We start from the raw sequence: 17,600 nt of genomic DNA, 5'->3' as shown, positions 1-17,600 counted from the left end.
CTGAGACCACAGTGGACTCCAGACAGAGAGAATGATCTCCATGTCTTTATGAGCTGTATCACAGACAGTGGGGAAAGCACTGGACATTCGAGAGGAGGGGCATATCCAGACAGCAAGAGGAACATGTGTTGGAAGCCCAGTCACGATAGTAAAGCATCAATGAGCACACACATAAAACCGGCAGTAGGGAGCCAGGACCACTCTGCCATCACTCACTGGAGCTGATAATGCAGAGGGACAGAGACTCATTGGACCAGATAGACAGGAAAATAACACCAGACACCACTTACTTAGTGTGTTCTACAGTTCAGACCCCGCTCTAAAGAACTGCTGCTCTAAAGGAAAGGCAGGGAGTTAAGAGCCTGCTATATACAGAACGAGCCAAATGGATTGATGATCACCTTCAGGTTCGTTTCAAAGAAAAGGAATAAAGATTAGGAAGGTCATAAAATGCTTATCTAAGGTGCGCTCCGGGAACCACGCATGGGAGGCTTCTAACTCAGTAAGAAATGGTGGTACTTCAGCACTGGAAGAATGGTAAGTGAGAAAAATGGTAGACTACTGACAAGACTGTGCAGCCCAGGAAGCAGAAGCTCCTGACACTGCAGCATTCTGTGGGTGCCACCAAATCTTCAGTGTTCTTCTGTCTGTCTGTCTGTCTATCTATCTATCTTTATCTACCTATCACTATCTATCTATCATCTATCAACCTATCTATCATCTATCTATCTATCTATCTATCTATCTATCTATCTATCTATCTATCTATCTATCATCTTTGCATGCTAGGACACAGAATTCTGGGTCTTACACATATAAAGCTCACTTCCAGCCCAGCCTTGCTTCTTTAGATGTATGGAACACACAGTAACTGATCAGGCACAGAGAGTAAATAAGCAGGAGTAGACAGAGCCAAATTCATAGAGGACTGTGGCACTCGGGCTCCTTTTAGGAACCAGTCTCCTCAGCCACCATTAGAACAATATTTGTATCTTGGGCTCTGTATCCATGAAGCAGCCATCACTGGATATCCCCACCCTGGCTCCTTCCACACCGCAGTAAAACAGAGATGCCACTCTGCCTTTGGAAAGCTGAAACCAGTTCATAATCAGTCACTACTTAAATGTTAGGAAATTTCACACACAGTATTTCTTAATTAAAATTTTTCATTTAATATATTTTGTTCATACTTTTCCCTCTTCTCACATTTCCCAGGTCCTCCCCACCTCCCAACTTCATGTTCTCTCTCTATCTCAAAAAATAAAGAAAATCAAAACAAACAAACAAAAAACAGTAAGACAAAAAAATGCTAAAAACAAAACAACATGAAATATGGGGTTTGTTATGTGTTGGCCAACCAATTGGACAATGTGAGAGAGGGAGACTTCAAAGCACTCAGTCCTAAACAGGATGTCTTCCTCAAGCCCCGCCCCTCAAGGTTCAGGGATCTAGGTGGAAGAGGAGGCAGAAAGACTTCAGGATCCAGAGGTGGGGATGACACCAAGGACAACAGGGTCTTCTGGACAAAACAGGACTGGTGCTCATATGGACTCGGAGACTGTGACAGGGCAGGTTCAAGCCAGCCAGTCCCAGGACTGAAGGAACAAGGAGACACAAAGTCCCACCCCTAATCAGGAAACTATGAACCATTGATACCTGCTGGGAAAGGGAAAATCCATTTCTTCCAATGGAAAGACACTGGCTAGGTCAACCACACTGCAAGGCAGGCCCCATGGCCAGGAGTAGTTAGTCATCACAAAACATAGAGGATGATTTTTATCTTATCTCAGGGACATGGGAATTCTGTTAACTATTATGATCTTCTCTAGCATGGAGCCAGTCAGTCTGAGTTGAATAGCATTGGTCTTTACACATTAGCATATATGCTTGGTGTGCTTCATTCATTCACTCATTTATTCATTCCTTCATTCACTTATACATTCATTCACATCTTTATTCCATTTTTATTGAGTACCAACTATTCTGGTTGTTAGGGGAGTCAAAAATTCTGTAGGGATTAAAAAAGAAGTCGCTTCCCTGGGCTTCCACTTTCAAAATGAGAACAAGACAATAACCAAATAGAGCACAGGGGAGACATGCTGAGAAAGAGTCAGAAGCATGTCACAGTGTTGGACGTGGATGGAGGGATCCAAGCGCGGCAGACTGGCATCAGGACCAGGAAGCCTCTCTGATTAGATGATTCCTGGGCCAATCTGATTACAGTGAGAGAACTGGCATGCAGACACCAAGTAGAATTCTGTTTTATGTGTGGGAGGAACACATAAAGGAATGAACAAGGGTGAAGGGGGGCCTCCAGAGATGGCAGTGGTTTGAATTTTCTCCTGCCTGAGATGAGAAACTGCCAGTGGGTTAGAGCAGAGGAGAGGCATGGCTGGGTGTGCTCATCTCTGCTAGTAACTGGTCCCTGTTAGGGTCTCAAAGTTTGGCCCTTATTTAAAGCAAGATGGGAGAGATCACAGTGTTAGTCATGGGGTTTTTGGTTTGGGAGCAGCAATCTTCCCTGCTTCAGAAAAAAAGTGTTTGTGCAGAAAATTTACCCCCAAATTAGCACTGACCTCTGTATGTGAGAGGGTATAGTAAGGAAACTGCCAACATGACCACTCCATGATATGGTTAAGGGGAAGGGTTTTATTGCAGGTAAAAGAGAGAAAATATTCAGAGGCATCTGGAAGAGTACAAAGCAGAAAGAAAAACAGACTGGCCATGACCAGGGCTATCTGCAAGAGGAGGGAGAATAGCCACAGCCTGGTCGGGGTCAGGGGAGAGGAGGACCTTGCCATTATAAAGGGTATCTGAGAGGAGGAAATCCTGGGAAGTGAGAAAGGCCAGGATGCTCCTGGGGGGTTTTGGAATGTATAACAAGAACTCTTGGGTAGGGACCCAGGGAGCCTGTAGCCAGCATGGGCTTTGGTGTGCAACCATAGGTGGATCCCGATGGAACCATTTGTCTCTTCTGTCAGAGGCAAGGGGAATAATTCCTTTTGGCAAAGGGGAACCAGTTCCTGAGGAATGCTGGCTTTTACCACCAAAAATCCTCCTAACAGTCCATCTCAAGCTCATTTCTGGATATATGGACTACCTGTTGGACTGCCTGAGACCTAACATAGGCAGAGTTCACACAATAAAGCCACTTAGAAAATCAAGTCCATAGAACCCTGAGTCTAAGGCACCTCTTGAACAAGGCCAAAAGAAAAGATAAACAAGTCTCCAGAACATTCTGCCTTGTTCGTTTGTAAAAGCCCTCTCCCTTCTCTCACCCCACACCTGCTGGTATTCTCGACAAACCCCAAGTCAAACAAATTTTGACAACTTGAGTTCAAGTTTCCATGTTCTCCCAACTCAGATGGGGAAAATCTAATCCTTTATTATAAAAAACAAAGCAATGACCAGTTACTACATTCAGCGAAGGCATCCAGAAACATCCACTCTGAGACTTTAAACTTGATTGACAAGAAGAAGGGTTTACTCACAATCAGAACGTGATCACGGCCCATCGTGATGACTGTCCGGTTCACTGTGCGCAGCAGCTGGACCATGATCTCTTGGATGTGGTCATAGGTGAAGGCCTACAATGCATTGAGAAACATCACTGTTATAATCATGACGCTGGACCAGCTCACTCTTCCAAAGACACGGGAGTGAGCAGACATAGATCATGGGGATCATGCACACCACGGATAGAACCAGTCTCTGGGTCCATCAAGCTAAGACAGATCTCAGTCTTTGTCTTGACTTGAGCTCCACTCTCCATCCCCATAACCTCCCAAGGTTCAAGGGGGAGAGGGACAGGGAAGCTCTCGACTTCTTTATTTTTACAATTCTTTTTGCTGACATCACTTCCTATAGCTTGTATCACATAAGTATGTCATTCATGGTTACATTAAAGGAACTAACATTTGAGTACTTACTAAACACCTGGTACTCAGCTAAGCACCCATTTTCTCATCAAGAGCAACATTATGATTGCCACTATTCAGATGAAGAGATTTGAGCTCAGAAAGGCGAAGGAACTTGTCTGGGGGTTACCCAGCAAGGAACTTGGGGGAAATGTCGAATCTGGCAGTCGGGCTCTGAGTGTGCTCCTTTTTCACACTCACTGGCGCATTAAGGACAGGGTCACAGATCTCTGGTTGCTGCGGAGGCTTCATTAGTCTCCCCCATCTGTCAAGATGGATATGCTGTTTTCAATTGGGCCAACTTCTAGCTCCTTCCGTGACTTCTGATCTTTTTTCTCTTAGAATATCTTCAATGCTATGTATTCATTACTCTTTTATCTTTTCTTCATTCCTTTACAATTGCATCAAATTTATATAATGGCCTCCATGCAGCGTACTTTTCCCCAGGATTACATCTCTTGCCTTACAAAAATAGATATTAAAAGTACCCCTTTCCTCTAGACCTCCTGACCCTAGCTTCTTTTAAACATCCATTTCTTTTTAGTCCAAAGAGCATCAATTAGGCTGTTGGAGAAGTTTGGTATTTAAAGTGCAAACCTGTCACATTCCATTCGTTCGTTCTGAAAGTCCCACTATGGAACAGTCTCAGGGAATGTTCTGAGATCAGGTGGACTCGACTTTCCACTTGACTTTGTATTCCACCTCACCTAATCGGAGCTGGGTGACCTTGGGCAAAAATCGCTTTTCTTCTCTGTATTGCCGTTTCTGTATGTATAAATGTGGCCAACTTCAAAAACTTGAGGTTACTGACTTGAAGCATCAGTTAGGGACCAAGGTAAAGCCCTCCATGCCCAGAGTTTTGAAGTGTCCACCTACAACAAGTGCTGAGTGGCTGCTGTGACTCAACATTCCCTTGGTCTGCATCAGCATCCTTGGCCAAGCTTGCAGATTCCCTGCACGTAGCAGAAAGTGCAGTCTGAGGCAATGCATAATATAAACCTTGGCTGATATGGAAATGTCACCCAAAGAATGTATAGCTTATATGCAAATGGAAAACCTTCAAAATGATAAACCTGTGCTAAGCCATAAAAGTGCAGCCACAAATCAGCCGCTCTTAATTGCTCCAGTGCCAGGCAAGTAGAGGCTAACCCAATCAAAGTGTCTTCCAGACCCAAACTGAACGGTGGCTTGTAATTGAAATGACAAAATCAGTCTTCCTATTATGGCCCTGGCAAAGAAATTAATCCACCCAACCTAAACACATTGCAAATTGCAGTGATTTTTTTTCTTTTAATAATTATAGGTGATGATATCTGGAAGGGACTCTAATTGATCTCTCCTGCACAAGCCCAGTAGGAAGAGGAAGAGAGCAGGGGGTGGGGGGTGGGGTGGCTAGACTGAGGTGCAGCCAATCCATCTTTTTGAGTCACCCTAAACCCTTGGTGTTTTGAAATACAGAACAGTATCTCCCCAACATGAGATCATATCACCTATGAGGTGAGTTTAAGCCAAGAGAACCCAGACATGGTTCTGAATCACAACCCAAATCCAGTCGTAGGAGGGGTTTTGCCCTTTGTTCTTTCTTTCAACTGTCTGATAAAGTGAACTGGATAATCTCTCTCTGGTGTGAACGTTTTTAATGCTGCTCTTCCATTCATGCAAACACCACCCCCCTTTTTAATTGACTTTTCTGTTTGTTTGTTTTACTGTGTACCCCTGGCTGTCCTGGAACTCACTCTGTAGACCAGGCTGGCCTCGAACTCAGAGATCTGCCTGCCTCTGCCTCCAGAGTGCAAGGATTAAAGGGTGCGCCACCACTGCCTAATGCAAACACTCCCTTTTATCAGGGGCAGTCCTCCCAGGGCAGAGCAGGCAGGAGGTGAATAGCATCTAGTTAGTAAGACTGCATTGTTTTCAGTGGGTTTTAAGGTTAGATTTATGGCAAATGTGCAAGGAAAAAAAACCCCAAAACTTGAAAAGAAAGCAAAATAAGGATTACATGACACTTTAATAGAACATTTTTGATAAAATCAACTGAGGAGCCTCTCTCGGGAAATACAGTTCTGACAGACCGTCCACAGCTGAGTAGATACCAAAAGTTTATTTCTCTGCAGAGCTTGAGAATTCTACAGGGGTGAGAGGTCACCATGTGGAAGATAGCATTTCGTGTCGGCTCATTGCTTTGGAAAAGGCTATGGCTTATTGCTCTGTGCTAACATCACCTGTCTGAGACCTGATGACAGTGTTCCCTCTCTTCTCCCACAAAAGATCAGGGCTTATATGCTTTCTCTAAAGATTTACTTTATTTTTATTTATGTGTGTCTCTGTGCATGTGAGTGCTGGTGCCCTTGGAAGGCAAAAGAAGATGTCAGATCCCCTGGAGCTATTGGAACAGAGGGTCATGAGTCACTGACCTGCTATGGATGCTGGGAACTGAACCTGGGTCCTCTGAAAAGGCAGGACATACTCTTAACCAGTGAGCAGTCTCTCCAGGAACCAAGGTTCATATACTGTGAAGCATCTCATTTGTTATTTGTCTCTTTTCCTATTTTATCGGTGAAGTAAAACCTTGACACATGCCAGCTTGTAATAGAATAACCTGATATTTTTTCCAGAGTTTGAGAATTCTACTTTGACATAAAGGGATGCTGAACACTTACAGTGGGTAGCTATATAAAATGTTATTAATTTTTATGAAAATTATAAATGCATACAGTTTTAAGAATTTTCAAAAAATCTATTTCAAACAAAACAACAAAATCCTGGGTCTCTCCTTCACACAGACTCTCCACTATTCCAGTTGTCAGAGTTGTGACTCTGGTATTTGTGAGCATGCCACCTACCACAGGCTTACATCATTCCATTTTAAAACAGTTTAGTTTTTTCCCACCTGATGGCTATATAAACTGAGGACACAAATCCTCCAAGGTGTAGATGGGGGGAGGATTTTACTGTAGATACAAGGGGGAGTACAGACAGAGGCATCTGGAGAGTCCAGAGCAGAGAGAGAAAGTAGTGAACTGAACATGGCCAGCAGACTGGACCTGGCCATGAGAGAGGGCAGGAGAGAGGAAGATGAAGAGAGTGAGGCCAAGGGAGACCAAAAGAGAGAGCAAGAGAGGAGGACAAAAGAGGGTGGGGACCAAGAGGGCACGGAATCGAATTGGCAACGTTGTAAGGGAATCAGACGTTGGGTGAAGGGAAGCCCGTGAGCTGGAGACATTTGTGGTAGGGGCAGGAAGAGAAGAACTGAGAAGAGCCAGGGTGCCAGCATGGACTCTCTAACAGGTATTTGTGATGCCAAGGCAGCCTGGAGGCCAGCATGTGTTATGGTATGCCAATAGGCACCACCAATGCCGACGCCATTTGTCCAGAATTCCTCTTGAACCTGACAGTGGTATTATGTGTTAAGTACTGGCTTGAAAGACGAGTACTTTACTCTCTTCCTCATGTATCCTACCATTCCTCCTGACCATCAGATTATCATTTTTAATATTTATATTTATATTTTTAATATTTATATGTTTTAAACACATACATGCCGTTTCATCTGAGTCATAAGCCATGATCAATTCTCATTTCTTTGTATACATATAGTTGTGTGTATGTATTTATATCTATATATGTATGCACGTGTATGTGTATACATGTGTATGTACATGTGTATCTATGTGTATATGGTATATGTATGTATGCATTGGAGTGGGGATATACATGTGTGTGCATGCACATAATGTGCTTATACCATAGAGGCCAGAAGGTTCCTCAATCACTTTTTACTTTATTATTTGAGACAGTCTTTCACTGAACCCAGAGCTCATCCATTCAGACCAGAGTCCTTGAGGGATTTGCCTGTCCCCCCAGCACCCCACCTCCAAAGACTGGGGTTAGAGACAAGATTAAGGACAAAAGGTCATATATACAGCATTAAATCTAAATGGAGAGAGAGAGAGAGAGAGAGAGAGAGAGAGAGAGAACATGAATTCATCCTCTGCCCAGGAACAGTTGTAATATGTGGTTGCTAGCATTTTCCTTGGCTGTATTCCTATATAAGAGGCCTTTCCAATTTCATTCTTATCTTGAAGAATCACAAACACTCACCTGGAAAGAAAGTACCTGACTTTGAAGAGACAGTAACAGCTACCGTCTAGCACAGACTCATACCCTTGCTCCCTTCGGCCACCACTAGAGATATGATTTTTCATGAATGTGAGGTTTGATTTGGTAGTCTCTCTTTTTTTCCTCCTGTTTTAATTAGATACTATCCTTGAAGAGTTTGCTGGACCAACAGCTGACTTTGGAACACGAGCTGCAGAAGCAGCCGGGGGTGGTAGGGACTCAGTGTAGTGGAGTCAGGGCTAAGGTGGGCAGTAGTGCCACATCCTGTCACTTCACAGGGTGACTGTCCATTTTCTGGGTAAAATTGGGGCAATATCTGCCTGAGAATTACAATGGAATTAGCCTTTTGAGGGGAGGAGAGATCTAGAGTCAGCAGCAAAGATATGGTCAAGTGGGGATGGGGGGTGGGCATGGGTTCTAATTCTGACATTGTCGGCTAATGTGGTTTGTAGTCTCACTGCATCTCACGGTCTATACATGCAGACGTGGCGACTCATTAAATGTCTCACTTCACTTAATATAAAGCTCCACTGGGGTCCCAGATGTAAACCATCAGGATTATTAGCTAATTCAATGACTTATCTGAGAATGATCTACTCGGACCCAAGCTCTGTTCCTACTGCTTCAAGATCTTCCAGTGGTTCAAAGTGTGATGCTGCCTTCAGCCCTCCAAGACGACTGCAGCTGTCTTCATCAGTCTGAGCAGTGCCATGCAGAACAGTGTCTCGCTGCAGAAACTGCAGAATGGCCACTAGCCATGCTCTCGCCTTGTCTGTCTTCACCCTAAACAAACTTAGCCCTCTGGGCCTCTGTTTCTTCATCTATACATTAGGTACAATGCCCCCACACTGCCAGAACTGTTCTGAGAAATTCTGACTAGTTCTAACCCTGACAGGTCATGTTTTCTGAGGTTTTACTTCATTACATATTCTTCGAAGTACTTTGCAGACATTAACTCAATCTACTACTTATAAATGCAGAGCTTACTGCAGCTCAGCACTCTCAAGGATGTGAGTGAGTGCCCAGTCTCCTGTGAGCAGGAGACTCCTGCAAGCATCTAGGAAAGAAGGGAAATGCTTCTATATTCCAGATGTTCAAATGAGGAAAATGAGGCTCCAGATTTGGTCACACAGTAAAGAAGTGTCAATCCAAGCCCCAGTCTCAGTCTGCCCAATTCCAGTACCAGCCTGCCTGATTCCAGTTCAGGCTTGTCCCATCTAGTCCTTGCCTGCTCGATTCCGGTCCAGGCTTGCGCACTATCTACCTCTCTAGGAATGAATCGGTGAAGGGATAGAGCATTTCAAGAAGCAAAGTCACTCTTCAAATCTATCCAAAGAGCATCCTAAGATATACATCTGTGTTCACATCTGTTTATATAATATCTCCCTGATTATTATGTCCTCAGGTAGCAAGTCATAAGAGATCCTGAGTCAGAAATCCTATTCCATGCATGGTGTCTCATCCATACAATGGAGTAGACAATAGACATACCTTGATTTGGAAAGAGACTCTTGGTGCATTCTGTAATTGACCACAAAGTACCACTTAAAAAAAAAAGCTTACTTTTTACCAAAAATTCTGGGAAAATGCATGAAATTGTTAATGCTGAAGTCTGACAAAGAGAAAGAGAAATATATATTATACTAAAGGGAAATTTTTTACTTGCTAGGGTTCATTGAAAATTTTCACAATAGTTGACACTAGAAGAAAGATAACCTCTTTCCCTGTGACAGAGTAATAAAGGGCAGCCTATACCGCTGAGAAAATGAACTCACAGGAGACACTGGATCCATCTCAAGGACTGCAGTGCACTGTGGCAGCCCTCAGTCTCCCTGTTAGGGAGGTGACGTGTTTCAGGAATGCTCCCTGCCCCCTTTTCTGAGACCTCCCACCCATGCTAGGGCTACAGATGTAACCCTAGTCTCACATTCTGGTCGCTCTTGTTAGCATCACTCCTGACAGAAATGCAAAGTAACGTGAGTTAACCTTTTCTTTTAAATGGTACAGCTACGAAATGTCTTATCCCATTTACTGAATGCTTTTAACTTCCATTTCCTGACAGATTAAAAAAAACACACATACAACAAAACCATCATTTTCAACAACAATGCAAGTCTCGATGTACTTAGCAAATCGCTGCTTTTATGCAGATCTTGCACGTTGTTTTTTGAGGGCTTTTATTAGAATACACAGGAATCTCCAACCTTCAGCCTAGAGAAGCAAAAAAATTCAAACCTTTCTAAATGTGTAACTCCGACACTTTAATGCTGATAAATGAAGACTGGATGAAGCCACATATATAAGTACGCATATCAGACATGCTCTAATCTGCTCTCCGTTCTTCAAAATAAGAGTCGCTTATGGAGGCTGAATAAAGGGATCGGAATAAAGACCATAATTCACATTTGTTAAGTTCAGACTACATTCCAGGCAATGGGTTGTGTGCTCTGTATTTATCTCAGTGCACCTTGACAAACATATTGGAGCTAATCACTGTCCTGTTGTAAGGTGTAAAACAGGATCTGTTCTAGCTACTATCATTCAGTTTACACCTGAGGACTTGATACACACCAGGCATTGTAGGTGCTCCATATCTCCGAATCCTGAGAACAAGCTTGCATGTCTGCTACACTGGCTCTTCCCATGGTTAAGGTAAGGAAACAGATATGTATATGGCTGGTTTAGGCAGGGAGCTCTGGTGATAGAACCAGACGCGAATTCTTGTCTTTCTGGTTGCAAGGCTCCTTTGCTTCCTGTGATAATTAATTATAGCAACACTTCACTATCTGTAATATCCAAATGGACAAGTGAAGTAAATGTTCCCAAATCAATAATCTTGTTGCAGCTGGGTATGGTGATACAAGCCTTTAATTCCAGTGCTTAGAAGGCAGAGGCAGGTAGATCTCTGTGAGTTCAAGACCATCCTGGTCTACATAGTGAGTTCCAGGACAGCCAGAGCTGCATAGTGAGACACAGTATAAAAGGAAGAGGAGGAGGAGCAGGAGGAGGAGCAGGAGGAGGAGGAGGAGGAAGAGGAGGAGGAGGAGGAGGAGGAGGAGGAGGAGGAGTCTTGTAAAGCTGACAGCTTACCCACAACAATAAGGAATAACAAGTATTAAATGTTAAATGACCAGGGAATCTGGGACCCCAACTGTTTCACCCTAAAAACAGGTTCAGCAGCCTTCAAATCTGAGGCTGTGCTTCTCGCTATCCTTTTCAGAGTTCCTTGAGCAAAGCAACAGGCTTAGACAGACTTACTTTGAAAGCCCATCTGATACATATCAAGGCTATTAAAAAGAAAATTCCCTCCAGTAAAAAGATAATCAATACAATCACACAAGAATTGAGTTGTAATTGAGTATTAGCTAATATACTATTCATCTTTAAATAGTTACTTAAGCAATTATTAGTTTCAATTATTTGTTTCATATTTTGGTGCTGATTAACCATTTATGTCCAAATACTCTAGGCTTCTTTATCTAAACTGTTTTAAAATATTAACTCTCCATGCTTAAATGCAAACTGAATCAAAAGAGTAAATGGCCCTGCAGCCATGGCTTCCTCTGAGGTCTCTAACATAAAAGTGGGACGCTGTAGGGTATTTGTAATCATTCCAGAAACTGCATACTCATCTCTCATCAATATTCTTGCATGGGCTACTGAAAATGTCAAGATTCATTGGAACAAGAACACATTGAACAAGGCAACCTGTTCATTAAATTTAATGGTCAGAAAATTCAGAATGGTGCTTACGTAACATTGATTTTTATTAATGAGTAAACAAATTACTTAATATTTAATAAATGCTGCTTGTTTGGTAGATGATATATTTGAAAAGCATGCATCCATGGGAACAGGTTAAAGACTTTTGAAACTCCCTATTTAGAAAGCTATCAAAGATGGACTTTCCATGCCTTCACACCCCACTTCCCAGTGAGTCTCCTGTCTGCCTTCAAGGTTTCTCTCCCTTCTCTTTACCCCTCCACTGACTATTGAGTTTCATCTCCACTCAGTTTTTCTTCTTTCCCCTTTCATCTTCAGCTTTCATCTCCACTTCTTGCACAGCTTTAGTCATACTGTGGTACCTGTGTGGGTGCCTGTGGATATCAGCAAGATCTCCCATATCCCAGACATACCTGTAACTCTGACACCTGAAGTATTGCATCCTTGACTCAAAGATAACTCTCTTGTTACAATGCAGCCTTAGTGAGAGGCTTAAGAACACAAGCTCCTCTGAGGGGCAGGTGGTAATACTCCCACCCCTACCTGCCCCCTCACACTCCCAAACAAGCAGATCATGAGTCATCAGAGAATTCTTTTGTGAGTAAGAATTGGGTCCATGTCATTGTTTTAGTTCACCATCTAGCAGGAGTAGCTCACATATAAGTAATTGTGAAGATTCTTATAAAGTAGATATAGATCTTCTATAATTAATTAGGAGATCTACTAGGAGGGCAATAGTAATGGTTGAGAGAATGAGGAGTGATTCTTTAAACAAGGAGATGGAATCAGTGAAGAACCTGGGAGCTTCAGGGCATAGAAGTTTGTTGTTGTTATTGTTGTTTTGTTTTTGTTTGTTTGTTTGTTCATTTGTTTGGATTTTTGTTTTTGTTGTTGGGGGTTTTTAGCTGCTATTGAAACACAGTTTGACCTTACACAAAAGAGAGGGGGAGAAAGAGAGGAGCCAAAATCAACACAATCTTTTCTCTTTCCTATGGTGAAAATACCCCTAATCATCCATCCTATCATCCTTCAGGGACAGAACATAGATATCAGCGACTCATTCAGCGATGACTGATAGAGTTCCCACAGCAGGAACTCCCCGAATTAAAGCCCTATGGCTCTCTTGTTTTACACCATGCTCTCCTATCATTTCCCTCCAAGTCAGGCAGACATGACCCCAAGCCTGGAGTCAGAAGAAATCTAAGTATGCTCTACCCGCACAGAACTCAGCACTCTCACTAACTAATCCACTAGGGATCGATTATACCAGTGACTGTTGAGAAATTGCCAAAGAGGCTTTAGAATCATAGCCCTGAACTGCTTCCCTTTCACCAGGACAAGACTGAAGAAGGATGCCGACCTCAAGTGCATGAGAAGTGGCCAGAAAAGCTGAAGGACGAGTATGTTTCCTCCACCCTTACACAAACACGTCTCCATTGTTCTTTTGGTTCGGAGTGGATATGATGATGAAAGCCTTCCCCAGAAAGCTGTGGCTGTAAAGAACGCCTTCCTCTGGTCTGGCCCTGTCCATGGTGCTGAAAAAACAAGCCTTGCAGTCGAAGTTATTTCTTCTCGTTTGGAAAGGGGCAACTTCTCTTCTTCCTGATCCCGCAAAGAAGGTGTTTTCATTTTAATGGTGACAACTTCCATGTGCTTTCTTTTTCTCCACTTCCGAATTTGGATGTATTTTTAAAATCATATTTCCAGTCCTATCTTATTATTAATAATGCCTTCCTCATCCAACGCCTTCCACAACATTTAGGTAGTGTGCACCATTTCATCGACTTTTTCTTCTCTCTGTGATCAACTTCTATTCCTACAGTAAATTTGGGAAAGCTAGATGTAGTTTTATTTTTCCTGATGTGTTGAAAATTTCTAATACCATTATGTTTTCTTGGCCCTCTATTTTATTTTTAATGTAAAATGAAGTTATCTACCTCATTCTAAGTCTATGTCTTCAGTGTCCTATTTTTAAGAAAATTGGGGGTTTTTAATTGAAATAATTTTTTTCATACTATGTTTTGGTCATGTTTTCTTCTACCTCAATTCATCCCGGATCTTCCCCATCTCTCTACCCACCCAACTTTATGTTCACTTTCTCTCTCTCTTTGATAAACAAACAAAACATACAAAAGCAAAAAAAAACCATACAAACCCCCACAAAAATGGAAAACAAAATATACAAACAAAAGACCAATAAAAAAGAGCCTGTGGCAGCACCCACAAGATCTGCACAGATCAAGACAAAGCCCTTATATCTAATGCAGAGTTCCAGTCCTTCCCTGACCAGCTCAAGGGTAAGAAAGGCTTTCTTCTGAATGTTCAATCAGAAGCAGGTCAACCTAGTTGATGACTATAACCAAATTTTTTTCTGAGCCAAACACCCGTGTTCATTCCTGGAAGAACATTGCAGGTTTCTTGGGGAGGAGTATTCAGTGTTTGGAAGTAGTTATCTGCCACTTGTGTTCTACTTCCTAAGATCTGAGGTGATTTTGGATCCTTTCAAAGCTACCTGGATGCCAGGCTGATGTTCCCCCACAACCTCTATTCAAGTGACATGGTCAGAAGAACATCTGTTAGAATTCAGCACCTAGCATTTGCCATTTCAGCCAACAATGTTGTGAGATTGTGTGGACTCTTAAAGCAGGGTGTTGCTTTTCTCTGTCTCTGAGTTTCTAGCATTAGACACAGCATGGGAGGGTGGGACATAAAATCCAACCATATCTGCTTCTCTAATTGATGTGTAGAGCTCCCCAAAAGTGCTTCAGTTTCACTCGCAGATATTAGTAATTACCAAATACATATGTAAAAACATGACCATTTCCTGTCAGTGATGGACAGGTAGGGACAGGCTAATGAAAGAATAAGCAGATAAGCCAAAGAGGATTGCCCAAGTCTACTTGATATTTTAACATCAAACTAGAATTTGATGCAGAAATAATAGATATGCCAGACATCTGTTAAGATCAAAGATGCTAGCAACCTTTTTCTTGTATGTACCACCTTATTTTCAGTTTTTACCATACAATTATAAAGATGTGGCATTGCATTGTCTTCCAGGACAGATTTCAAATGTATTAATAATTAGAAATGGGGAGTGCTTTAGGAAGATTAGAATTATTCCTCTCTGACCTTCTTCAGCTGATGTAATTCTTGCACCCAGATATGAAGGCACCCCTTTTCTCTAGGGACCAGCTCTATCCACAGGAAAAAAATATTTCACTTTTGCAGAGATTGGTTTTCTGACTCTTGTCTTCAGAGACATAAACAGTATCAGCCTTGCCAGCGTTCTTACACCTCTGGCCCCCGGGGGGAAGTGTGTGGTATAAACTGTAATACCGAGCGAAGTCAGCCATCTCTTTATCTATTCAGATTACACCTCTAAATTATGTAGGGTATTCTTTTTAAAAACATCTATCATTTACTGTACAAGCATTACCAGAAATGAAAATGAAGTCATACATATGAAAGCTCTGGGTTCACAGTTTCTCATTCTGTGATGTGCTCAAGTCCTTCTGCCTGCAGACGCTCCATGCAGCATGCAGACATTTGTATTCTGCTTTTCCAGTTAATATGTCAGAAGTGTTTTTATGAACACACTGGGTAGATAAGGGGCCTCTCTGTTTTTATTTACCCTTGATGAGATGCTGGAGGAAAGGTTTAGATCTAAACAGATTAAATTCTGGCTCTGCCACAAAACTGCTCTGTAGCTGGAGACTACTTAAGCCTCCATTTTGTTCATCGTAACACTTAACCATAGGGTTGAGGTAAAAGCCCTTTGTTATATTTTGTATATAAATTTCTTGATATTGTATTCAATTCATGTATAGCATATTCATATTTTAATACATGGATCTATCATGAAGTTTAATTTAAAGCCTTATATGAATCATTAAAACTAAAGATTGAGTTCAAATATCTCAGCCTTTGGGGAGCATCCCAGAGCATTGAGTGTTTGCTCTCACTCACCTGAAGTCACCAACACTCAGATGGAAAAGTCAGAAGACAAATGAAATCCAGTATTCCTTGGCAGATGTGCTTGAGTGAACTGCCTCCAATCAGAGTCTATTAGACATAAATCTAGAAATAGAACCAGCATGTCCCTAAAGACTGCTGGAAAACCCTGACATCCTACATCATTTTTCTTGCTACCAGGACCTCAACTAGGACTGTACAGACATTGCTGACTAAACAAATGCATTTACTTCTTTTGTGATAAACTCTAACTACATCATTTACCCCCTTCCTCCCTCCATTGTCTCTCACACACCCCTCCTGCTCTCATTCAAATCCTTGGATTTTTCTTTGTTATTTCATATGTATGTGTATATGTGTATATGCCCCTAAATACATAAATAAAATCTGTTAAGTATGTATAATGTTACTTTTGTGTACATAATCTCAGAACTGATCACTTGGTATTAGATAACCAATTGGGGGGCTCTTCCCTGGGGAAGTATCATACACATTTTTGAGGAGTTGCACTCCAGTAAAAGGGAGGGGTAAAGGAACCACATTAAGTACTACCGTCAGCAACTTCATAGTTACTGTTGTCAAATTCAAAGAAATGTGAAGATTCCATCAAGATCCCACAGCTGGTTTGTGGTGGCACTGGACTGAAATGATCTTTGAACTAGAATTTAACTCAATACAAACCAAATTGCGTACTCACTATCCAAAATGTGTTTTGTGTTGTATAAGGATGTGACAGTGAACAAGAGAAACGCAGTCTTTGTGCTCCTGGGTTTGGTGTCTGTTGAGAAAGCAGACATGGTAAAGGCAAGCCAGATGTGATGTGCATGCCACATATAGTCGTGTGCACACAGGGTCCATGCACTGTTTAGATGAGGAGGGAATGGAAGCCTCTAATCCCGGCCTCAGTGTTCAGTTACTCAGTGAGTTAAGGATGCTTGAACAGCCAGCCTGAGAATGACATATGATCTCGATGAGAAATGTTTGCAGTGCTCTAAACTGAGGGCTCAACAACTTTTGGGGTCACTGCCACATTCAAGGTTGGTCCCTGCTTTTTATGTAGCATTTAATGCAGTGGCAGCAGATTTACCTTTCTCATTAGGTTCTGCTGAGCATCAAATATAAAATCAGTGTCAGCATGTCTTTCTAGGAAGTCGACTAATTGAAGATGGAAAGATCAATCAAACAACAGAGACTCATTATTCGGTGTCTGCTTAAAATTTGGAACTATGTCAAGAAGTGTAGACATACAGGAGAAACATGGGGTTGGCTTTAGCTGCTCCCTTGTGAAGTCTACAGACCTGATATAGGACCCTTTAGAAGAGTACTTTTGGGAGCTAGAGAAATAGCTCAGAGGTTAAGAGCACTGGTTGCTCATCCAGAGGACCTGAGTTCAATTTCCAGCACCCAGTTTAAAAAAAAAAAAAAAAAAAAAAGAGTACTTTTAGTAAATGAAAGTCTATGTCACATTTTCAAGAGACAAGGGGGATCCCAGTATGTGGAATAGGCTTGGTGGATCAGACAGTGAAAAAACTGACCATGGGCTTCAAAAGACTGCCATGCTTGAATGCTCAGAGCAAAACTCACTATAGACATGGTACTAGCCATGGTTCTAGGCCAGTGATAAAGTCCTCCCAGACATATTAGTAGACTTGGTACTAGAGACTGAAGCTGGAGGATGCTGGGAAATGCGATCTCTGAGGCAACTCATCTTCATTGCCTTCCCATTCCTAATGCTCAGCATGCTGTCTGACAAACAGTAGCTGCTTAATTAACATTCGGTGAGTGATTATATAGAAAGATGTTGCTTTAGTGAAAGAGGAAATAACAAGATGTATGTAGTTGTCCCAACATGTGCCAGAATTTGAA

The 17,600-nt window shown here is 42.1% G+C and overlaps 1 protein-coding gene across 1 annotated transcript in view; it reads right to left on the bottom strand.

Annotated features, from left to right (window-relative positions):
• Positions 1–17,600, bottom strand: part of Dock2 (dedicator of cytokinesis 2) — a 408,847-nt gene that overhangs the window by 211,265 nt on the left and 179,982 nt on the right. Inside the window, exon 27 of the mRNA XM_015997613.3 lies at positions 3,492–3,587. Coding sequence (XP_015853099.2) covers positions 3,492–3,587 — 96 coding nt within the window. The remainder of the gene's footprint in view (positions 1–3,491; positions 3,588–17,600) is intronic.

Source organism: Peromyscus maniculatus, chromosome 8 (assembly GCF_049852395.1).
Source record: "Peromyscus maniculatus bairdii isolate BWxNUB_F1_BW_parent chromosome 8, HU_Pman_BW_mat_3.1, whole genome shotgun sequence".
NCBI classification, from domain to species: Eukaryota; Metazoa; Chordata; class Mammalia; order Rodentia; family Cricetidae; genus Peromyscus; species Peromyscus maniculatus.
The sequence above is the reverse complement of the archived record's forward strand: the minus strand, read 5'-3'. Positions and strand labels throughout refer to the sequence as shown.